The sequence below is a fragment of the Odocoileus virginianus genome, chromosome 4 (genome assembly GCF_023699985.2).
Source record: "Odocoileus virginianus isolate 20LAN1187 ecotype Illinois chromosome 4, Ovbor_1.2, whole genome shotgun sequence".
In the NCBI taxonomy this organism is placed as follows: Eukaryota; Metazoa; Chordata; class Mammalia; order Artiodactyla; family Cervidae; genus Odocoileus; species Odocoileus virginianus.
This window is the reverse complement of record NC_069677.1, coordinates 6,662,127-6,686,731: the sequence shown is the minus strand read 5'-3', so window position 1 is coordinate 6,686,731 and position 24,605 is coordinate 6,662,127. Positions and strand designations below refer to the sequence as shown.

At 43.6% G+C, this 24,605-nt stretch overlaps 1 protein-coding gene across 3 annotated transcripts in view; it reads right to left on the bottom strand.

The window, feature by feature from the left end:
- The window catches only part of UPK1B (uroplakin 1B), a 28,980-nt gene extending 4,570 nt beyond the window's left edge, over positions 1-24,410 (bottom strand). The window contains exons 1-6 of one of the 3 annotated variants that reach the window (XM_020891753.2): positions 24,249-24,410; positions 9,853-9,940; positions 8,427-8,627; positions 6,126-6,200; positions 5,326-5,448; positions 2,352-2,531 (exon numbers count right to left, since the gene is read on the bottom strand). In XM_020891753.2, coding sequence (XP_020747412.2) covers positions 2,352-2,531; positions 5,326-5,448; positions 6,126-6,200; positions 8,427-8,627; positions 9,853-9,921 — 648 coding nt within the window. In that variant the 5' untranslated portion in view covers positions 9,922-9,940; positions 24,249-24,410. The remainder of the gene's footprint in view (positions 1-2,351; positions 2,532-5,325; positions 5,449-6,125; positions 6,201-8,426; positions 8,628-9,852; positions 9,941-24,248) is intronic. The other 2 variants (XM_070466004.1, XM_020891754.2) reach the window with 2 other exon arrangements.
- Between the last annotated feature and the right edge of the window lie 195 nt (positions 24,411-24,605).

Sequence of the window (24,605 nt, the reverse complement as noted above, 5' to 3'; positions counted from 1 at the left end):
GGCCCAAGTCCACCCTTGGTACCCTACTAGTTTTCATACAGTGCCAGAGGGGTCCTAGTAAAACATGTCAGATCACTTCGCCTTCCAAAGTCTGTCTAGTCAAGGCTATGGTTTTTCCAGTAGTCATGTATGGATGTGAGAGTTGGACTATAAAAAATGCTGAGCGCCGAAGAATTGATGCTTTTGAACTGTGGTGTTGGAGAAGACTCTTGAGAGTCCCTTGGACTGCAAGGAGATCCAATCAGTCTATCCTAAAGGAGATTAGTCCTGGGTGTTCATTGGAAGGACTGATGTTGAAGCTGAAACTCCAATACTTTGGCCGCCTGATGCGAAGAGCTGACTCATTTGAAAAGACCCTGATGCTGGGAAAGATTGAAGACGGGAGAAGAGGGGGACGACAGAGGATAAGATGGTTGGATGGCATCACCGACTCAATGGACATGGGTTTGGGTTGACTCTGGGAGTTGGTGATGGACAGGGAGTCCTGGCGTGCTGCGGTTCATGGGGTCGCAAAGAGTCAGACATGAATGAGCGACTGAACTGAACTGAACTGATATGAGGTACTGGGGTGACATACTTTGCTTTGTGGAAAGAGAGTGCTAGAGGAGAATTAGCAGGACCTGTCACTTGGATAGAGTGGTGGTGTGTGGGAATCTGGGCGATCAGAGTAGGGAGAATCAGGAGGAAAATGTAGATAAGAGAGTTAGTCAGGGGTGAGTGAGGGGGATTGAGAAAGTAGGAGCACAGGGAGTCAGACAGAGGAATTTCAGAATGCAGGGTGCGAGAGCATGATTGAGTGATGTGAATTTATAGTTGTGGTGTAGCTAGTTGGTGGAGGAGGTAGTAAGGCCAAGGACTGTTAGGGAGGGTGAGACAAAAGTGTCAAAAGGAGTGTAGAGTTCCCTCATTACTAGAATATTCTATGTGTAAGGGAAAATGGTGTGACTAGGAAATAAGTCAATTTTTTGATGGCAAACATCCTTTTTGGTCTCTTTCAAAGACATGATCAATGTGTATGGAATTATAGTCCAACCAGATACATCTGCATGGGCTAGTTCCAAGGTTGAAATGTTAAAAGAATTTTATCATTCTTCAAAGTGATCATGATATTGCATATTGTGATTATAGGCAATACATTAATTTTTTTTTAGCAGTCTGAATATAATTAAAATGATACCAAAACAATGTTGCTGAAAGGCTAAGTGAGAGTTTCTTTGAACAACTCTACAACATAATCTGTATCATTCCCATGTCTTTTTCTGGGGTAATGCAACCAATTCTAGTCCAGGTGCCCTTCCAGAGGCAGGGGCCGGGGGGAGGGTGGTGAGGAGGGGAGGCATGATGACCAGCGCTGCTTTGTCCTTCATTCTGAAAGTACATATTGTATTATTTCTTCTGAGACTGAATAGTCTGGCATTTCTCAATTACTTAAAGTACTGGCACACAACTAGCTTTGCTCGAAGTGGTAACTGGCACAGCAGTGTAAGCATTTTAGAGTCTGACTTCAAGTGTACGAGGATTCTCTTCAGGGCTTTTTGGGATGATCACCAAGTTCCTTCTTGGCTTAGAGTCTGGGCTCTGCTGCCAGCCTGCTAGCATTTCAGTCCTGACTCTTCTACCTACCAGTCGCATGGCTTGGGCAAGGCACTTATTAGTATCTCTGTATCTTAGTTCCTCTTCTTTAAAATAGGGATCAAAGTGGCACTACCTGCTGAGCCTTAAGTGAATTAATATGTGTATGGCACTTGGGACAGTGTCTGGCTTTTGATAAGTACTCAGTAAATGCTAGTTTTCATGATTATTGTATCATTCTCATCAGGCTGGAAACGCTTTTTCAAAAACCAATTGTATGTAAACCACCTTTTACCCAAATCACCAATCGAATGTTTCGGGAAGACTATCCTAGCTTACCACTAAATAAGGAAGGGGATGCATCATTACTGCATCTACCCTCAGCAATCGCCATTGCTTTGGAACTGGCAAAATGTTCCTTTTGTATGTCATCTCTTTCAATTTACGTTCTGCAAAAATAGAGCAAATCTTTGTTTGATGCAAATATTTTTTCAAAATACTCATCCTATGCATTGTATAAATAGTTTTCATTTAAATAAATTGGATTTTGCTATTGCAGTTCTCATGTTCTGTTCATTTCATTAAAATGTAAATTTTCCTAGATCAGCCCTGGATTAGCATTTACATCTTATTAACAGAGAAGGAAATAGTTAACATGAGGTTTAGAAAAAAGGGTGCAGAATTCCTTAATGAGAGACTATTACCTACAGTTAACTAGTATTTTCTTCATGAAAAACAGATAAACCTTCTGGCAGGTCTTGGGTGGAACAAGGACTCACCTGATTGTGGTAGTATCCAGGTACTCCTAGTTTGCAGGCGTCCAGGTTGAGAGGTGCTTTAAGGTTGTTCATAACACAGCACTGACGAGGCCAGGGGTAGTCGGCATCATTGTTCTCAGTCCGGAAGGCGGAGGTGTATTTCTGCCAGTCTGATGGGCCATTTACACCACAGCAATTGTCCTGTCAGCACACAAGATACAAAATTCTCTTCCATGATCCTTGACAAAATCACCAGTGTAACAACTGAGATTTCGTGGAGAAAGAAGAGATGGAAAGTGTATCCTATTTACTGTTTACTAAAAATCTGCAAATGAAAGCTGATGGTATTTTTAAGGTATTCCACTTTAGAGTTTGCAAAATACATTTATATTTACTACTTTACTAGCCATTAATGAGCTCTGTAGCCTTTGGCAAGTTAAACTTTCCAAGCCTCATTTTCCTTAACTGCAAAACTGGGACAGATGGAGCACCTAACTCATAAGCTTGTGAAGATTAAATCAGCTAATACCTTTAATGTGTTTACACAGTCCCTGGCCCCTAGTAAACCTTTAATAAATGTTAATCATTTTTAGTATCTTGATACAATAAGATGAGAGAGTTATAATTATTCTCATGTTACATATGAGCAAACTGAAAATCAGAAAATTAAAATTTTTGTGGTGAAGAAATTATGAGAAATTCTTCTTGTTTTACTTTTCTATTTTTTAAAAACTTTTTCTGGAGCAATTATGTATTATTTTTACAATGGGTGAAATAAACTAGAAAAAAACAACCAAACCTAGTGGCACATGGTTATGCCTCTACATAGGAAAGAAAGATCACTTAATACATAGCTCATGTCACTCTGGATAGAATTGAGGATAGAGGATAAAACACATTTCATATCACCTTCCTTCCTTTTTATAAAATCTGCAAAAATGTTTCAAGGGAAGGAATTAAAACTATGCCATCTCTCAACTTTTTAGGACAAATATATTCAGCAAACTTGGTGAGAAAGCAGCTACCTTAAAAGCATACACATGTAAATCCATGGCTGATTCATATCAATGTATGGCAAAAACCACTACAATATTGTAAAGTAATTAGCCTCCAACTAATATAAATAAATGAAAAAATAAATAAATTTGGATTTGAAAAAAAAAAGAACCATCTCCAAATCACACTATTTAATATTAAGGCTAATTATCAGTTATTTGAAATGTTTAAATTATTGATAAAACTTTAATAGCAATAGTTGTTTTGGGTATATTATAGGTATAATTTCAATCTTAATGTATTGTATTTTTTATCTTAGTCGAGGCAAATATAGGTTTATAGGATGAGCAGTTTGTGACTGCACATAGGAGAGATGTTTGACAACCTAAAATTCAGAGGGATTCACAGTGGAATCTGTTAGGGGTATAAGATGCAAAGTCTGGTTAACTACTGAGGTAAATCAATAAGCCTGAAAATTATCAATGATGTTTCTATTTGTTAAAGAAATCTTAAAATTAAAAGACTTCTCAACAGAAAAAAAAAGCGTATCCTGTTTTGGCACTGGATTATGGAAAAAATCTCACCAAAGATATTCTGTAATTTGACGTGAGAATTTTGAGAAATGGTTAAATTTGAACCAGACTTGTTTCAGACTAGACTTTAAAAAGTTGGTAAGTGGATCTTTCAAATGTGTGACCATTCACATTTTCATTTAAAAAGCTGAGTTCTTTGCTAATTGAGTGGGGGAAAAAAATACTTAACCTCTAGTCAGAATAGTGATAGGAAATGAGAAAGTGACCAAGACACTGGAGGTCGTAATGGGCTAAAAAACTACAGAACAGGAATATTAGACTAAATGAAGGAAATTTTAGAAGATAGAGTGTGAAGAGAGTTCAAAGAAGGGGTGAAGGCTATATATAAGGAGTTTGCTAATGATGTACTGGGAAACATTGGTAGTTGGTTGGGAAGGGGGACAGGGCTGTACAGAGTTGGGTCAGATAAGGGCGTATGTAGGAGGTAAATATGTACATTCTTATAGCCATGTGGGTATAATAGTGGGTATTCTGCAAGACTTGTACTTTTGATGGTATTTGAGGTAACTTTGGATATAAGATTATGATTGCCAGTTAGAAAAAACTGGGTGATCAAGTCTAGAATAGGACTAGCCCACAGATGTGAAAAGGCACTCAGTAAGCAAGATAGATAATTTCCACTTGAGTTCACTGTGGGGCGGAGGCAACATTTTCTTAGTAAGTGATACCGGAGTTCTAAGAAGCGGAGCATATGAGTAATCTACATTTTTTTTTACTCCTATAAATGGAAGCCAATCAACGTCATGGTTTAAAATAAAATATAGATCTAGGGGTCCACTGAGTCATATGTCCCTGCCAGTAAATGAGAGGAAACAGATGACCTTGCTATGTCAAGGTTCTCCTTATTTTTAATTTTTCTTTACTCGGGTGCATCAGATCTTGGCTGCGGCACATGGAGTCGTGGTTGTGTCACGTGGGATCTTTGGTTGCAGTGCACGGACTCTCTAGCCGTGGCACACGGTCTCAGTAGCTGCTGCATGCAGGCTCAATTCTTCTGTGGCATGTGGAATCTCAGCTCCCCGACCAGGGATTGGACCTGTGTCCTCCACAATGCGAAGTGAAAGTTGCTCAGTTGTGTCCGACTCTTTGTGACTCCATGGAATTCTCCAGACCAGAGTACTGGAGTGGGTTGCCATGCCCTCCTCCAGGGGATCTTCCCAACCCAGGGATCAAAGCCAGGTCTCCTGCACTGCAGGCAGATTCTTTACCGTCTGAACCACCAGGGAAGCCCACACATTGCAAGGTGGAGTCTTAACCACTGGAATGCCAGGGAAGTCTCTCAAGTCTTTTTTGAAGGAAGCCCCTTTGGAGGTTGTGGTTCCCATACTTTGACTTCACTCCTAACCACCCATACATCCTTGGATACTGGTTTAGGTACAAAATAGAATCTCCCCAGCAGGTATTACCTGGAGCATGAGTCTGTCCCAGGTCTTGGTGACTCCATTGTTTTTCCATTGGTCATCATTGTTTGGAGGACTGTTGTTTTGGTATCTCTCCAGCATCTGCTTCAGGAAGAGGTTGGGTGTGAACTATGGTGCGAGGAGGCAACACAATAGGAAGAGTTAGCATATTAATCCTCAAGGAGGCAAAGTGATGCTTAGCCTGTGGCTGGGGGCGCTGAACATTATCTCCTAAATAAAACTGAGCTCAGAGGCTGGGGTGGGGGTTGGGATTGGATGTGAGGTTGTTCCAGGAGGCTGAAGTGCCTGTGTGGGGAGAAGACTCCCATCTCCAAACACATCCCAGTGAAACCTGGGTGGACAGGCATTGGAGGGTGATCTAAGTCAGGGAACTGAGAAAGGAAAGAAAGCAGGATGCTGAATTAGGAAGATGTCTTAGATACAGTGGATTACTGATCATCCTGGTGGAAGGCCCGTGGCTGTGGCAGAGTGGTAAAGGGCATGGCAGTGCAAGCTTGGGCCCTGGCCATGGCCTGGACTCAGGATTCCTCTCTTTCATTTACCAGCTGCGTAACCTTGGACAAATTACTTTTTAAGTCTCATTTTATTTTTATCTATAAAATGACAGTAGTGTTAATGCCTATTTCAGAGGGTTATCATGAGAAAAATTATGTATTTGTTACTAATGTGCATATTACAATGCCTGGGGCAGGGTAAGGGCTTAATGCATGTCAGTTGTTGTATTGTTATCATGGTAATGATGATTCATACAGTCGTTTCTGTCCACTTTTGGAGGCTGTACTCACAAAGTCTCGTTGTGTTGCTGCTGTGATACAAGATGCCACTTCAAAAGCATATACAATAAACATCAGGATGAAATACTGGAAAGGAAACAAATGGAATTAAAAAATTATGTCTACCTCCAAAGAGTTTTTAAAAACAAATAATTATTATGTTTTCTGTAGCACATTTGCCTAAATATAATTATGTAATCATTTACACAATTATTCAACAAACCCTCACTGATCAGTGATTGGAGCCAGATTTGGTGCTAGGTTCTAATCAGCTCAAGTCCCTTCTTTCCCCAGAGAATATAAGACTGTTGAACACAGAGCTTTCTCAGTTCAGCACCTTGCATTTCCATTTAAACTGGGGAAAAACATACAAGATAATGAACTGGTGTTTCTGTGTGTTCATTCAATGGCTGACAAGACAGTCTTAGTGTATCAGACACTAGGTAGAGCCTCCTAACTTCTCTCTCTTTGGGGAACATCTTTATGGTTTACTGAAGATTTAGGATTATGGGGTCACAAAAATCTGAATAGGGCCATGTTTAATATCCATCCTGCCTCCTGACAATGTCCAGTCTTATCAGAGAGGAACAGGCTCTACCTAGTGTCTGATATACCCACTGATGTATCTTCTCTGATAGCACCTTCTCTCACCTACTCCCACCCTAGTTGCATCAAGTCAGTTGAGTAAAACAGCATATTGTGTGTTTTGTTGTGTGTGTGTGTGTGTGTGTGTGTGGTGGGGTGTGTGTATGCTCATGATGCCTCCACAGCGCACTGCCCCTGTTTGTAGCTGGAGACGAACTGAAGGACAAATGACTTCTGAATATGGGCCAGGGCCTACTTTGCCGTCCTTAGCCTTGCACAATCTTACTGTCCTCGGGTTCTTCTGGGGAGGGGCGCAGAGGGAACCGTTCTTCCTACGTGGGCAGGGGCGATGGGTTCTCAGAGCTGGACCTCAGCCAGCCCAGGAAAAGGCTTTGGCTACTGTTCACTCCCAGCTAACAGCAGGAGCCCCTTCAGAGGCGTCATGACAGTGTCCCCCACTGTAATAGTTGTTGCCTTGCTATTTGTCGAGAGCTTTGCTTGCTCCCCTTAAAAAGGCTCAGAACCCCCTTAGAGATGCTCCAGAAAGGAGACACAGGGTGCGGGTGTTTTTCCTCCAGTCACATGGAGGGTGCATGGCTCGGTCTCCTTGCCAGGCATGGCCAAGGGTGTTCCCAGCTGTGCCGTGCACACATGACTGGCTCAGTGAGACCAGGCTGTGACTGAAGCTCACCTCTAAGGACACCTTTCCCTGCATTCCTTTCCCCACCCTGAAAAGGTGGGTGCTTTTGCCCTGGGACTGACTCACACTAAGGACCCAGAGAATGTAAATATTCTACATTCCTTGGGTACCATCATGATGTTAGTCCACAGGAAAAGCAAACCAGCAGGCACCTTAGCTTGCTGGACTCGTTCCATGAAGATGGAACTCAGGTCCTGCAGCCTTTGGTTAGGGGAGATAGTTCTGGGTAGGAAGTGGAGCCCCATCTTGGGGTGAGAAACTGCTGTCCTGAACATGGGTAGAGGGAGTGGAAGTTTAGACCTAGTACCGAGGGTCCTTAGCCCGGCTGGCTGAAAATCTGCTTCCACCTGCAAAGTCAGGGCACAACCTGCTGTCTGCAGTTTGGGGCAGAAACCTCCCTATGGGTGCCCAGAATTAGAGCCTTCATAGGCAGGTGGGAGCTAAAACTCATCTCTACCTGGAGCCCAGCAAGTGTTTCCAGGGTCCCTAAAAAGCAGAGTGAATGCACGAGATGGGAAGTGTAGGCCATTCCACAAAATCATCAGCCCTGAGCTAAAAAATGTCTAAGGAGGCTCATGCTTTCTCTTAAAACTTTATGCATATTTTGTGATTTATATCCTAATATATTAACACTTGATAATAATAAGATTTTAAACTACTTGTTCTCAGGAGAAAAAAAATCTGATCATCAAGTTCTCACTTTGTCTCTCCTTCAGCCTGTGTAGCTCCTGGCTGTATCTGCTGGACACATGCAGACACCAGTCAGAGAAGCCAAGATCTAAAATGTACTTAGCCAGTGACCCCCCCGGTGTCTCCCCTTCAACCTCCCTGTACCGGACTTTCCTGGAATTGTGATAGAGGAGAGCATCCTTGCCCCCACATGCAGGGAGGGTCTTACCCTCTAGTCACCCCTCACCTGGCACCTGCTTCCACCTACCCCACTGAAAACCAAAGCATTGTGCTCAGGGGAGAAGAAGCAGTCCATCCATTGGTAAAGGAAAGAAGTGTACAGAGTTTTCAGGTCTTACCACCAGAAGAATTTTCCTGTTGGACTTCATGATGCCTACGATGCCCAGGACAGAGAGGCAGAAGAGGCAGATGCCAACAAACATGCCAATCCAGGCTGCCGCGTAGATGTCGTCATTGTTGGTGGCTTCAAGCAGTGGGTAGAGGCTGTTTTGGTCTGATACAAAGAAGATGCACTCTGCCATCAGGGCGATGCCACACATCTGTGGGCAGAGGGGGTTCTGTCAGGCTGGTGGCCAGGAGAGCAGCATTGGGAAAGGGATGTGAGGGGGGGCAGCCCCTGCACAGGCTGCATAGGCTGTAAGCAGCTGACTTAAACTCACTGCAGGCAACCAAGCAGCTCCTTCCATCCTGTGAATTGGTTTCATGCCTCCTTCCACATTTCTCTCTACCTTAGGCTTTGGGAGGAGACCTAGACAATTTCAGACCATCCATAAAACTCTTGGGGGCATGCACCACTCGAACAATGACTTCTTGTAGGACGATCGTCTCTCACTTCCATTCCCGCTGCCCACCACCCTAATTCCTGTACTGTAATAAACACTTAAACTGGTCCTGGTCGTGTGTATCAGTGCCAGAGAACCAGGCAGTGTTGGAGGAGGAAGGAACCTTGGTGGTTATCTCTCCTGCTCCCTTGATTTTATAGATGAAGGGTCTTGGCCCAGAAAGACAATGACTTGTCCAGAGTCAGGCAGGGCTGGGCCCAGAGCCAGTGATCTTGACTCCTAAGAGCTCTCACCTCACTGTGCCCATGCAGCCTGGCCTCTGAGCTACTCTCACATCCCAGTCCTGGCCTCCAGTGTGAACAGGAAGATGCAGACACCTGTCCCCAGTAGCGGAGCCCACGGAAATCAAACCAAGGTGGGAAAGGAAAGACACCACCGTGTGTGTGTTGAGGATACTTGGATGCTAACCATGGTAGGCAAAGCTCCTTTTAGATTCTGGTGTTTAAAGCTCGGAGGAAAATATCTCTCTTATTCCACATAGTGTTTTGATATATTACATAGTTGCGTGCATGCTAAGTCGCTTCAGTCATGTCCGACTCATTGCTACTCTGTGGACTATAGCCCACCAGGCTCCTCTGTCCATGGGATTCTCCATGCAAAAATACTGGAGTGGGGTGCCATGCCCTTCTCCAAGGGATCTTCCCAACTGCAGGGATCGAACTCAAGTCTTCTGCATCTCCTGCACTGCAGGCAGATTCTTTACCACTGAGCCACCAGGGAAGCCCTATGACATAGTTATATAAGATTATTTATATTGCTAAATTCTAGGTAGCATGTTTTACTGATACATTTCTTAAAAGGGAGAAAAGATGAAGGGAATCAGTCACTATCTCACTATTTTCCTTTAAAGTTTCACTTTTGTTGGATCTAAAATCATAATTACAGAAAGAGCAGAATTTCCTGGAAAATACTCATTACTTACACCGATAATCACATTTCCAAAAATCAGCAGGCCCTGGAAACAACGAACTGTGGAGTCGTCTTTGGCCATCTTCAGGAGTTCCTCCAAGCTGTGGACACGGTTGAGAACATTACAACTGGATAGGAGCAGGGAATAAAGACTGCTGCAAGCTCCACAGCAGAACTAACTCACACCATCGTGCCTCCTTGTGTTCTGAAGCATCCAAACTAAGCCAGGCGGTCATTTAGCAATGGAGGATGTTTCATTACTACGTTCAGTAATCACTGTAATTTCATAAAGCAGAAAAAAAAGGTAAAGCCAGTTTGAGTCTGATTATCAACTTTTAGGAGTTCTTTAAGATGTGCAACATACAGACCACATCCTTCTGAGTGATGAACTGAGGCCCAAAGTCACCCAGGACAGACCTGAGGAGGTGACGAAGCACCCTGAGGTCCTTGGTATTGTTCTTCCTGCCCTTGCTCACGGCAAACTGAAGCCCAGAGGAAAAACATGTGGGTGGAGTGGGCACCTGGTTCCCATTTAGACTCTGGGCAGCTGTTAAAAACCATTATTTTCAGGAGGTCTTATTATCTTCAAATATAGCTGGCAAATTATAAATACTCTGTCATGTTGAGCGGGGGGCGGTGGGAGAAAGAAGGGCTAACCGTTCCTTCTATGTGCTACTCTACTAGGGACTTGACATACACATATGTGATTTTCATAATCCAATTAGGTAGAAAAAGAAAAAAGGTGAGGAGGCTCCATTTTGCAGATGAAGAAACACAAGCTTAAATTGGTAAATTAAGTTCCCTGGGGGTCTCACAGCCAGTAAATGGAAGAGCTGGGCTGGAGGCTTGGTCTACCTGACTCCAGAGCCCAAGTGCTTCTTCTCAGCCCCATGTGGCTCACAGAAAGTATTTACGAGGTTTAATGCTGTGTCCGACACTTTAAAAAATGGGTCTCTCCCTCCGTGAGGATTCTCTGGAAGGAATGCAGGGTAAGTGTTTGGGTGATTTATTTTGGCTTTTACACTGGAATTATAGCTATCCACACCTCTCCGTGTTTTGTTCATTAAATTAATTAACTATCCACTTCATGCACTCAGGCTCTAAATCAAAATGTATTTTATGACACAACTTGCATTTTGAGGTATACTAAGATACATAAAGGAGATTGATGCATTTTAGAGTTTCGGGCTTTAGTAGGGAAGCTGTGCTCCCAAATCATTATAACGCATGTAATAAGATCTTAAGAACATCAGTTTTGAGGAGGGAAGAGATAATGCTCGCAGGGTCAGTGTGGTTTCCATGCATCAAATAGATGTGGGTGGGTGTGGGAGGAAAGTGGGGGTGACATTCCAGGTAAAAGGAAAGGAAAGATCAGGGAGTAGAGCCTTAGAAGAGTGAAGAGCCCAGGAGATAACAAATGAGCCAGTTTGGCTGAAGTCCTGGTGTGTGTAGTGAATCCTGGGAAGCAAGCCTTCTATTTGACTCAGACCTTGCTAAATTGTAACTTCTTTGTTACACTCTAATGTAAGTATTTACAACCTTACAAGTAATCTTAAACATCTCTAAATATTTCCCCCTACTGGTTGGACTGTGAAGAAAGCTGGGAGGAGAAAAATTGATGCTTTTGAACTATGGTGTTGGAGAAGACTCTTGAGAGTCCCTTGGACTGCAAGGAGATCCAACCAGTCCATCCTAAAGGAGATCAGTCCTGGGTGTTCATTGGAAGGACTGATGTTGAAGCTGAAACTCCAGTACTTTGGGCACCTCATGTGAAGAGTTGACTCATTGGAAAAGACCCTGATGCTGGGAGGGATTGGGGGCAGGAGGAGAAGGGGACGACAGAGGATGAGATGGTTGGATGGCATCACTGACTCGATGGACATGGGTTTGAGTGGACTCCGGGAGTTGGTGATGGACAGGGAGGCCTGGTGTGCTGCAATTCATGGGATAGCAGAGTCAGACATGACTGAGCGACTGAACTGAACTGAACTGAACCCGTTCATTGGCTAGTGGTAGAAACTGAAGGAGCTGAAATTTATGAGTGGGGCCCACGGTGGATATCACCAGTGTCATCAGTATTAGCTGAGTGAATGGAAGAAACGGGGCCATTGTTACAAGATTGCTGTGCGTAGCTTCTGATTAGAAATGCCATTCATTTCTTTATGGTTGGAAATGTCATTTCAGGCTTAGAAATGTCATTTCTTCCCTGAGACAATTGCCCACTAGACAGAGTGGAGCCAGAGTCTGGAGTTAACGCACAGCCTCCATAGAGGGGAGCCTCACTCACGTAGCCGGCTCAGCATGTTATGAAGTCTCTCCCTGGAATGTGCAGATACTGCTCCTGACCAGTTGGGTTACCACCTAAACTAGGCACAGATAAACAGACGGTAAAATGTGGAAGTTCAGGCAACGCAGGTACATATAGAGAGTAGAGGGTAAGTGTCCGGAGAGGCTGGAAGCAGCCTCGTGAGCACCCAGCACCCATCTGCAGGGGCAACTGAGTTGTGGTATTAGTTGGGCTTAAAGAACAGAAAGAAGGCAATTTGTTCCTTTAAGGAATTTAAAGTGTGATGACAGCAATGTGGATTCAAAGCAAAAATGACTGTACCCCCATAGAATAAAGGAGGAAAGTAGAGCTATGGGGAAAAGGGAAGAGGCAGGTAGGTCTCCAAAGAAAGCAGGGAGCTGATGGGACCCTGAACAAAGGACCTGGCCCCAGTGGCCTAAATATATCCCACAAGGTCCCAAAGACAGGTCTGTCACACAGAGTTTTCAAGAAGGGGAAGAGACCCAGGAATGCTTTGTGGGAGAATTGCAAGTCAAAATGAGGGTGGAAAAAAAAATTAGGGTGGGAAAGTGCAGACCGGAGTGGGAGAAAGGAGGGAAGGAGGCAGGTGGGAGCTCGGTTTGAGGAAAAGGAGAGTGAAATGAAGAAACTGAGACAAGCATGAGGCAGGAGATGGCAGGGAGGCAGCCCGGCCGGAGACTAATTGAGGAAGGCAGGAGGTGTGGGTGGGCAGGGAATGCCCTCAGTTTGCTGCCCGCTAGATGTTTCTCCTTTTCCACTACGAGTTCTGTTTTCCTTCAGCGGTGCTTAGGCACTTAGATAATGGCACAAAAGAACAAAGTGATGGTGAAATCTGTCATGTTGCAATCACTTAATGATATCCTCAGCACATTCTGGCACTCTGTGTTCATCCTCTCAGCAGACCTGAGAGATGGGGGTTTTTACCAAAATCTGTGTTTGTTTCTTGTTGCTGTTGTAACAAATTACCAAAGACTTAGTGACCTCAAAGAATACAGGTTTCATCTTACAGTTCTGGGGGTCAGAAGCACAAAATGAGTCCCAGTGGCTAAAATCTAGGTATCAGCTGAGCTGATTCTCCCCTGGAGGATCTAGTGGAGAAGCTGTTTTCTTGCCATTTAGCAGATGCCAAAAAAAAAAAAAAAAAAAAAAAGAGAGAGAGACTGAAAGAGATTGCTTTGCCCAAGGCCATGTTGCTAGAATATGCAAAAGCTGAGACTCAACCCCAGATCTGCCCAGCTCCAGATCATTCACTTACCAGGGCAGATTGTAAAGATCTGCCATGTGGCTGACACTTTCAGAAGGAAAAGAAACACCTGGGTTGTTGTCTTGCCTATCCAAGAGCGGAGAGGGTAGATGCTATATTTTCCTGCTCAGATGATCTTGTCTTTGCAAAGGTCAGAATCACTAGGCCTCTCTTCACTCACCTAAGTTTTTGCCTCCTTTAACCCCTCAACACTGCACTATTTTTTGCATATTTTCCCTAAATCCAAGGCTGCATCTGTAAGTTGTTCTAGAAAACCTGTCTAGATGTCAGACCTGAAGTTCTCCCACCACCCTTTGGTAGCAAAATTTTAGAAGTAAGATGTGCCAACCTGCAGGTTAATGTGAGAGTCAGCATTTCATAGACTCTCCATGGCCACCTGTAGTTAGACAAGGTTGGTGTCTAGAAGACCTAAAATATTTATTACATCCTCCCAACAGCCACAAATGTCAAGAGGTGTGGCAGTTAGGGGGCCAAGTGCAGGTTTCTAGCAGCTCACAGTGTGATCTACTGGCTGTGGTCTAACGGTGAGCATCCCAGACTTGATGTTAGAAAGCCAAGGTTCAAACTCAGTCTTGCCCAGTCCTTACTGTGTAACTGTGGGCAATGCCACTCAGTGTCTACTCAATCCTCATGGAGAAAATGAGTAGAATACAAGTTGTCTGGTGGGATTGTTGTGATTACCGAGATAAAAGATGGGGAAGTGATAGGTAAACACCAAGATTGTTCACTAACATAAGAAATTATGAACAATAATTGGGCTGTGTCTTTGCTTTATGTACCAGTGACTTCTGTACCCTAGGAAGGAGGTTTCAGTGGTTACCGATGCTACTGAGGTTGGGGTAAAGCAGTCTCTTTCACTTTTTCCTGCTCCCTGCTCAAGGGCTGCTCAAGGATCCTGAAAGCCTTACCCATCTCCCATCTGTGCTCCTTTTTATTTGCCATGGAACGATTCATGGTGGGGGGTGGAGGGGAGCTCATTTAGAGAGGGAAAAAGCTTCCCGATGTGCTTGGGGTATGACCAGAGTCAGGTACCAAATTGCACGTCCATATGGGAGGGGCCCTCTGTGCATTCCACCGGCACTCCTCAGTGGTTAACACCCACCACAGGGCAGGCCTCGTCCCTCGGGCACTGGGGTGCTCTGGAGCCTCTGGTCTAGGCTGCGAGGTGATGCAGAGATGACCCTCAGTTTCCTCCTCTATACGGGGCCGCTTCCTCTCTGACACAGAAGTGACTCAGGGAGTACTCTGTTCTGCTGCCCTTGTGCGTTCTTTCCTCCCAGTACCAACCTATGAACACTTTACTGCAAGAGTCTCCAAAGCAAGAGAAGGCCCTGGGAACCCTGTTGTATTTGTCTTTTTAGGTCCCAAGTGGCACAGTGCCTTACACGTGGTAGGCACTTAATAAATTATTTTACTCAGTAAAAGCGTATATGAAGTGAATTTTTAAAATGTGTATTTGGATGAGAAGAATAAATGAGTGAATTATTGGCCTAGAGCTTTACTGCAGAACAGGTTATAATGAAGGAGAAAAATATGGGCTTTGGTCAGATCTAGGTTTGAATCTTGTTCTACCACTTAGTGATTTTTGTGGCCTTTGATAATGACTTAATCTTTTGGAGCTTTCTTTAAAAGGGTAACATAATACTTAACTAAAAGGGTTACTATGAAAATTTCGTGAGAGTATGGGTGACGTTCTAACACAGTATGTTACCCAACCAATATTTATTTTCTTTATGTTTGCCTCAGTTTCTTGAAGCAGACAGACAAGAACAAATAGTGAATGATTAAGGCAACTAAAACTAGTGATTTAATTTTGTTTTAAAGCAGAAGCACATTGGGAATCTAAATTAGTACAGCCACTGTGGAAAGGTTTCTCAAAAAACTAAACTAAACCATATGACTCAGCAGTTTCACTTTTGGGCATATTCTGAAAAAAAGAAAAAAGCCCCACTAATTCAAAAAGATAAATGTACCTCTATGTTTACAGCAGCATTATTTACAATTGATAAGATACAGAAGCAACCTGAGTGTTCATCTACAGATGAATGGATAAAGAAGATGTACTCTATAAATAATGGAATTTTGCCATTTGTAATGATATGGGTGGACTTGGGGGCTGTTATGCTAAGTGAAAGACAGAGAAAGACAAATATGATATCATGTATATGTGAAATCTAAAAAATACAACAGACTAGTGAATATAACAAAAAAGAAGCAAACTCACAGATATAGAGAACAAACCAGTGGTTACCAGTGGGGAGGGGGAGGGGCTGAGGAGGTACAAAGTATTAGATATAAAATAAGCTATAAGGATATATTGTACATCATGGGGATGCAGACAATATTTTATTATACCTATAAGTGGTGTATAATCTTTAAAAATTGTGAATCACTATTATTGTACACATGTAACTTATATAATGTACATCAAGTATATTTCAGTTAAAAACAAACAGCCACACTTTCAAAGGAAATATGAAAATATGACTTCAATATGAAACTCTCATATACAAACTCAGATCAAAATCTGACTGAAGCAAAAGTCGGGAGCCTGAGCTTCCTAGAGCTTCCCAGAGCTTCCCTTCTTCAGCTCTAAACTTCTAACTGCAAGGTTAGCCCCGAATTGTTTGGAAACTGCTGTTTCCAGAACTAACAGAAAAGAAACATGTAGGCAGATCATTGCTCAAAATGCAGTTACCAAAGAAGTTAGAAGGTGCTCAAGAGTGACATTGGAAAACCCTGGTTTAATGCGTAGGCTGATATTACACAATCTATCAAGGGGAAACTCCTAGGAAAACCTCCTAGAAAATGGTGGCAAGTGAGTTTACTTCCCTAGTAGACTAGCTGCAGAAACCCCTTGGAGGGGTTGTATTCCTGGATCACTTAGAACAAAGGCAACGTGATTTCTATGAAAGAAAAGGATCAGACCTGGTTAATCTTTTGAAGTTCTTGGAAGGCTTGTAAATGCCTGTGCACAAGGGTAAACTAATAAACTTATTTAGATTGCACAAAGAAAAACTCTGACAAAGTGCCCTGCTGATGGTTATTTAAAAAAAAAAAAGACATTATGAATTTGTTGACCTTTCCATAGAGGTCAGACATGGAGAGAGACCAAAAGAGAGGGACAAATGGGCCCTTTTCTACATAAGGAACATAAACTGTGATGGTCTCTGTAGCCTGGAGTAGTTATGCCTTAAGAAGTTAGTAAACTTCTTGAGTTTTGTCTTGGCCTGCCTGATAAGGAAGTACCACAATGAATACCCTTCCATGATTAATTTTATGTGTTAACTTGATTAGGATAGGGCTTCCCTGGTGGCTCAGATGGTAAAGAATCTGCCTGCAATGTGGGAGACCCAGGTTCGATCCCTGGGTCAGGAAGATCCCCCGGAGAAGGAAATGGCAACCTGCTCCAGTAATTTTGCCTGGATAATCCCATGGTCAGAGGAGCCCGGCAGGTTACATTCCATGGGGTCATAAAGAGTTGGACACAACTGAGGGACTAACACTTTCACTTTGATTAGGATATGGGCCTAGTTGTTTGGTCAAATATAATACCAGTCTAGGTATCACTGTGATGACATTTTATAGATGTAATTAATGGTTAAATAAGTTGACTTTGCATAAAGCACCTCCCATAATGTGGGTGGGCCACATCCAATCAGTTGAAGGGCTTAAGAGCAAAGACTGAGGTTTCCCAAAGAAGAAGCAATTCTGCCTCAAGATTGCAGCATAGAAACCCTGTACAAGTTTTCAGTCTGCAGATTTCAGACCCAAGACTGCAACACCAGCTTCTTACCTGAATTTTCAGGCTGCTGGTCTGCTCTGCAGATTTCAAACTTGCCAGCTGCCCACCCCCACCCCAGCCACATAAGCCAATTCCTTAAAATAAATATTTTCCCCTATATGTGTATCTTATTGGCTCTATTTCTGCAGAGAACTCTGAAAGATGCACTCCCCTGATTTAAACTGATTTATAGTTTTGGTGGAAACAAATATGATCATTTTCTGGTATTTCCTGAGAACATTTCACCCTTTCTTTCCAGTTCCCACTGCCAGATCCTGACTTCTGGCTCAGACAGATCCACCCGTTTCTGTTTCCTTTCTACACACTGCCTTCAGAGTGAAGTTTCTAGAGCAGAGATTCTCAAACCATCCTACAGAACACAGATGTTCCACCTACTGGGGCAACATTTCTTTGATGCCAAAATGAATAATTGCAGTCATTTCCTAATCTGAAGAGAGAAGAATGATCAGAATTGGTCATTTTAAGCATTTTCTTCTCACAAATTTTTCCTTAAATCTTGGGTGCCCGCTACCACCTGCCTAGCTAAACTCTAGTTTATAGTATGAACTTAGGCCAACATGATTTACTGAGTTATTTTAAATCTCTTACATCATCATGTTATGGTGTTCCACAAAGATTAACGTGCCTTCTAAGCACCAGACAAAGGGCTGGCTCTCCATTCAGGTGAGTTCCATCCCTGAACCTGGCGCCCAGGTTCCCTCCTGCACATCCCTGTGTTGTGCCCACCCTTGGCTTTCCTCCAGGAGCTGTCTGGCTGGGCCTCTGTGCTCTCCCGGAGCGGGGGTGGGTATGGCTTGCCCCAGAATTTTGGCACAGTATAAGAGGGATGTGTAGAAAGCAAGGGCACCCCACTCCAGTACTCTTGCCTGGAAAATCCCATGGACAGAGGAGCCTGGTGGGCTGCGGTCCATGGGGTCGCTAAGAGTCGGACATGACTGAGCGACTTCACTTTCACTTTCACTTTCATGCGTTGGAGAAGTAAATGGCCACCCACTCCAGTGTTCTTGCCTGGAGAATCCCAGGGACGGGGGAGCCTGGTGGGCTGCCGTCTATGGGGTCGCACAGAGTCGGACACGACTGAAGTGACTTAGCAGCACCAGCAGCATAAGAGGGATGAGGAAGTAAGAGGGCTTTTTATCAGTAAAACATTGACACCTACGTTTTCAGCTGTTTGGACCCAGAAAACTAATAATGACCCTGGTCTTGGGGCTTCCTCCATCAGGAGACAGGAGAGAGTGCTCCCAGGGCAAACGTCTATCCAGGTTAAGACTTTTACTCTTGTTCTTTTTAAATGCTACAATGTTACAATAGCTCTACCTGAGTCAGGCACCTCCTCTCTACAGCTCAGGGGGCCTTCCTCCTGTACCAGCAGGCTGGCCCCAGGTGTGACTGGGCATCACCTCTCACTGTGATCCTGCTCCCATAGTCCCGGAACTGGAGATGTGATGAGGCAAAATTGTTCAAACAGGTGCCGGAGGGCTGGCTTAGGAAAACACACCTGGGATCCCAGGTGGGAAAGGTTGCTATAAAGGATGCTGCTGGGACATTTGGCAAACCTTGGGTCTAGACTGTCCACAGAGGGTGGTGGGGGAGGGGGACATCAATGTCATCTCAAAGCTCCCTGGTTTGATGGCCTGCAGCCATCTCAGACAATGTCCTTGTCATGACAAATGCCTGCTCAGGTCTTCAGGGCCACAGGATCAAGACATCTCAAAGGTTGAGCAAAGAAACAATAACAACAATACACAGACACTGAGTGAGTAACAGCGCAGACCTTGGCAAACCTTCTGTTAAAGGACAGATAATAACTGTTCTTGGCTTTGTAGTGATAATGTCTTGGTCACGACTCAGCCTAGCCATGACATGCAACAAATTTAGGGCACAGAAATGAACAAGCATGGCTATGTGCCAATCAACTTTATTTACCGAAGCAGGTGGTGGGCTGGATTTGGCCAGTAGGTCAATTGGTAAAGAATCTGCCTGCAATGCAGGAGACCTGAGTTCGATCCCTGGGTTGGGAATATCCCCTGGAGGAGGGCATGGCAACCCACTCCAGTATTCTGGGCTGGAGAATCCCCATGGACAGAGGAGCCTGGTTGGCTACAGTCCATGGGGTCGCAAAAGAGTTGGAAGAAAAGACAAAAAAAAAAGAGGGATGAAGGACAGCACAGCACAAGTGCCAGTCACTTAGTCTTGAGATGCCCTGTCCTAAAACACAGCTCTGGTTTTCTATCACTCCCCTGCTTAAACACCTGCAAAGGCTCCCTGCATGCTCAGTTCAAGGTGGGGGTGGGGGTGCAGGCGGGGTGGGGAGGGGTGGCGTCCCCACCCCAGCACAAGTGCAGCTGCAGGCTGCTTCTTGCTTCCTAATTCCAGATGGCGTTACTTGTCTACCCATCCTCTCCTGCTCACCAGTATCTCCAAATCCAGATTTCTCCTCTCCTACTCTGTTGCACTTGAATTTGAGACCTTTTTGGCTTTTCAACTCTTGCTGCTGTTGGTGCTGCTAAGTCACTTCAGTCATGTCCGACTCTGTGCGACCCCATAGACAGCAGCCCACAAGGCTCCCCCGTCCCTGGGATTCTCCAGGCAAGAACACTGGAGTGGGTTGCCATTTACATCTCCAATTCATGAAAGTGAAAAGTGAAAGTGAAGTCCCTCAGTCACGTCCAACTCTTAGCAGTCCCATAGACTGCAGCCTACCAGGCTCCTCCGTCCATGGGATTTTCCAGGCAAGAGTACTGGAGTGGGTTACCATTGCCTTCTCTGTTTCAACTCCTAGAGACAGACTAATAATTTCCCTTTGCCTGTGTCTATAGCTTTGGTACAATCCCAGTCATTTTATCCTCCTTCTGGCCCAGGGAAGAGAGGCTGGTCAAACAAAGAGATAAAGCACAAACCCCTCACTTTGTATTCAGTCAGTACCAACCATGTTTCAGATGGCCTACTGCTCACTTTCCTCTGCTCCACTGTGTGGTGTCTCATTTTTGCTTCTTGAACTCTTTACCATCTTCCGAAGCTCAGCTGAAAATCCTTTCCTTTCCTCAAGCTCCCATGCCCAGAATTATCCTTCCTTCCCTACTTTCCTCTCTCTGCCCAATCAAACCGTTCTCAAGGGCAGCCCACACTGGGTCCTGTTTGGTGCATTTGTGTGTATCTGTGTGTGGGGGGACTTTGCTTCCCTACTGGCCTCTGCCACGACAATCTAAGCTGGCATCTTGTTCCTGTTTTTCTTTCTTTTTTGTTACTTCTTTTCTTTACCCACATTTGTTAATAAGTTAATTCTGAACCCAAAAAGGAAAAAAGTCACTTGACGAATAATTGCACTTAAGAAACGAAATCAGAAACTTTCAAATCACTTGATGAGTGACATGCTTTAAGGTCAGTGACTGCACTCAGTCGTTGTGTGAGTTTTGTCTTACTGAGAACGTATGTGATTGTGGAGCAATTAAGGTGTCAGTTATCCCAGGGTCATTATTAGCTATGTGCCCTTTCATAGTATGATCCAGTATCAGTTCTGGCTGCAAACCGAGAGGCTTTATAGTCAGCCCCATCATGGTGCAGATGAGGAAACCAAAGCTGATAAGGGAAAGTGACTTGTTCAAGATCACGGATGTGTCATTTTCAGAGTCGAGATCTGAGACAGATCTCCTGACTCTTAAACCAGGACTTTGTATTAAATTTGTCACTGATCTTTCTTCTTTCTAAGGTAGGGAGATACTACCTCCCTTTATATTTCCTTAAAATGAAGAGAAACTCCTAATGCCCTGCCAGAGGGGAGTCACATAAGCAAAACTGACAAGGTGAGGACTTTCTACCCTTGCTCTCCAGTCAGTCTTCCTCACTCTTCATCTTAATTTCCAAATTTCCACAACTTGAGAATCACTCCTTTGCTCCTGGTTAGAATGCAAATGCATATAAAAGAGGTGCAGTGAGCCTCACAAGCCCTCAATATCAATGCCTCATTGTGAATGATTTGAGTAGAAATCGTTCTCCAAATTTCTAAAGGAAGAGGGAAGACACCATGTGAGGGAAAGAAACCCAAGAAGCGGGAAGAGCCGAACAAATGAACTTCCTACCTCATGATTTGGGGGCTTGGGGCTGTGGGTAGAGACTGACTGCTGATAAGTGGGTGTGTCTGCCCCTCTCCACTTCCCTTTTAGTTCCCAGTATGGGTGAGCTTTTTCAGATAGGGAGTTTCCTGAAACTTTCCTGAGTTATTTTAAAGCAATGCTTCCCTCACATATATTTGAACTTTTTCTTTTTCTTCCTTCCTTCCTTTTTTTTTTTTTTGTCTGTCGTTATTTGGGAGGGCTAGAAAAGGAAGCAGATGGGATGGATTGAATTTTAGAAAGTGAATTGGTAGCGGGCAGAGGATGGAGTAGCTGCTGTCCTCTTTAGAAATGACATTGCCCCTAACTGAAAGTACTCAGCTCACCTCAAAATATTTTCCACACATAGTAAGGATCCTGTGAGCCCCACCCTGTGGAAGACTGCCCAGTGGCCTGGCACCATGATGATTTATTCCAATTGCACAACATCCTGGGAGTTCCTTTGCTCTGAGGAGTGCAGATTTTTTTAAGAGGCTGGAGTTTTCTGTATGTTTTTTCCCCTTGTGTCTTCATTCAGTTTGTTTTTTTCTAAAAATTGTTCATCTACACAGTGTTGATATTTCCAGACACAATGAATAGGTCTAAAAATCATTGCTCACTAAGCAAACAAATTTTCAAAGCAGGAGAAAAAGGAGAGAGACTCACCCACCAAGCATGAGATCATTTTTTCAAGTTCATTACCTCTTTTCCTCACCCAAGTTTGTTGGACCAGAGAACACACAAACCACACCTCCCACTTTAACTCCTGTTAGTGAAATTTGGACTGACAAAAATAAAAGGAGAAATAGGAGAGGACGAAATAGACAATAGGCCATTGCCTTAGCCCAGATTCTGAAACCCAGAACTAGATCAGACACTTGTACGACTCAGAGGTGAGGATAAAGATGTCTGTGGAGATTACATCAGGACAATTGCTGGTCTGCTTACATTTAGGGTATGATGAGTCCCTGGGAATAATGAAATGATGAATGATGAAAGAAGGAACTTGTTCTCATGGACATGACCCCCATTGTTCAGAGCATCCCTTAGTTTTTCTTGCTTTAAAACTCTAAACCTGCTCTGACTCATGTAGTAACTAGTAGAGACTTGAAACTATTTAGATTATAATTAATTCAATTAAAATTCAATTCTTGGAAGGGGGCTTCAGGATGGTGGGACACATGTATATCCATGGCAAAAACCACCACAATATTGCAAAGCAATTAGCCTCCAATTAAATAAATTAATTTTTAAAAAAGAATAAAGTTCAACCTGTTTTAAAAAAAAATTCAATCCTTATGTTGCACTAGCCATATTTCAAATGCTCAATAGCTGTATGTAGTTAGCGTCTGTTTTATAGAACATTACATCTTTGCAGAGAGTTCTGTGGGACAGTGCGCTCTTGCCTCCTGATGCTTGCTGTGCTGATCTGAGTCACTCTCCAACCTGAAGCCAAGCACTAAACTGTAAGCAGCGGCTCAGGTGTTCTCAGCCCAGTGAGGGCTCGGGTGCAGGCAATGCGAGTGGCATGCCCAACCCCAGGGCAGGAACACTATGGAGTTTCCTAGGGGGAGGTGAGGTTAAGATACCTCCTCATGAACTTGGTCTCTGCCCCAGTTAGGGAACAGTGACGCATCAGGGTTGTGGGTAACCTGCATGGCCATGAGGCCCAGATTCCAGCATCAGGGTGAAGCATATTCTAGGACTGACCACAGTTTGCCCTGGGTAAGAATGTAAGCAGGAGAGGCCAAAAGAAATTCTCAGATTTCATTTGCTTTTCTTGACTAGATGGTGTTTAAGATCCTGTTTGTATTTACAAGTCTGTGAATCTTTCCAGATACCTAAAAACTCCCAGGTGAGTTGATTTTTATGCCCTTTTTTTGCAGATAGCAAAAAAAAAAACAACCTAAAAACTAAAAACTCTGTTGTAACAGAAAGCGAAATAAGAAATACTCTCCTCCTGGAGAAAGGTTAATTACTAGAACTAAACAATTCCTTACAAGGTTTGAAAACTGTATAACCCAAGCTACATATATAACTGAAATACATATTTATATACAATCTAAGTGAGTTCTTTCTGCAGTGCTTAGCAATTCTATTCAGGCAAAAAATCATCAATAAACATGCTCTTTAATTAGAAAAACATTAAAATTCATAAAAATTCAAAATGTCTTAAGTATCTTTAAAGCTATTTGTAAGTGGGATTTTAAGTTCATAAACCTAAAGTAGTACTCATATTATTTGAAACTTAACCTGTATTATGTGTGGAAATGTTGTTAGAACAAAAAATACAACGTGCAAACCCTGATGGAACCACCAACTGGTGCAGAGTGTAAATAAGTTATGTAAAAGTAACATTGTGTAGATGAAGCTAATTTGTTGACTTGTTTCAACATTTACTAAGCAGAACTGTTTGTAGAGAAGAAACGTGAATAAATTGCCTCACAGATCCCATTATGAATGGACAGGACCAAATGATTTCTGACAAGAAAGCTGGGAAACTTTCTCTCTGCTAGACTAATTTTTCTTTTGCTTTTCTGACTCTACAAGGAAATTGGAAGCCCACAAAGGTGCCTGTCTAGCTGAGATTTAGTCAGGAGATAGAGATTTTCCCAGGGTTCTCAGATTTTTCTTGGTTTTTCTGTGAGGAAATGTGAGGTGGAAATCAGGATGGGTGAATAATACCCGATGGAAGAACTTTATCTCAGTTCTGAGAACTGAACCATATCAAAAGAGCTGAGAAAGCAGTTGTACAGTTTAAAGTAAAAGATATTTTGAACAGCCACATGTCCTAACTTACAAAAAAAGTGACAGACTTTATTCGTCAGGAAATGAACTTCTTCCCCTCTCCCTTGCAAACAGCTCACTCCCTTCCCAGGAAAGAAACCCAGCCCCAAAGAGTGCAGGTATCTTCCCTGCGCAGTGGAATGGGTCTACTCACCTTACCTTCTCCTCCTCCTGGTACTGTGTCGGCTTCCTCTGCACGCTGCTCTGGCCAGGGGTGCTTTTCTACCCTGCACCAGTCCTTTGAACCTCTGGGACCAGGGAAGGGTGGTCTGTGATTGGGAGAAGGCATCTCACATGGGCTGAGCCTGATGCTGCCTAAGCCTGCCTCTCTAGGGCCGGAAGTAACAGGAAACTTTCAGCCAGTAGATTTCTGCTACCCTGGAATGTGTAATTCTGACAGATGGAAGCACCTGGACAGGGTTCAGCTCATCACACGTCTGGATTCCTCATAGGTCTGGCCTTCCTTAAACACACACTCAGGGCTTCTGTTTTGATTTTGATTTGTTTTGCT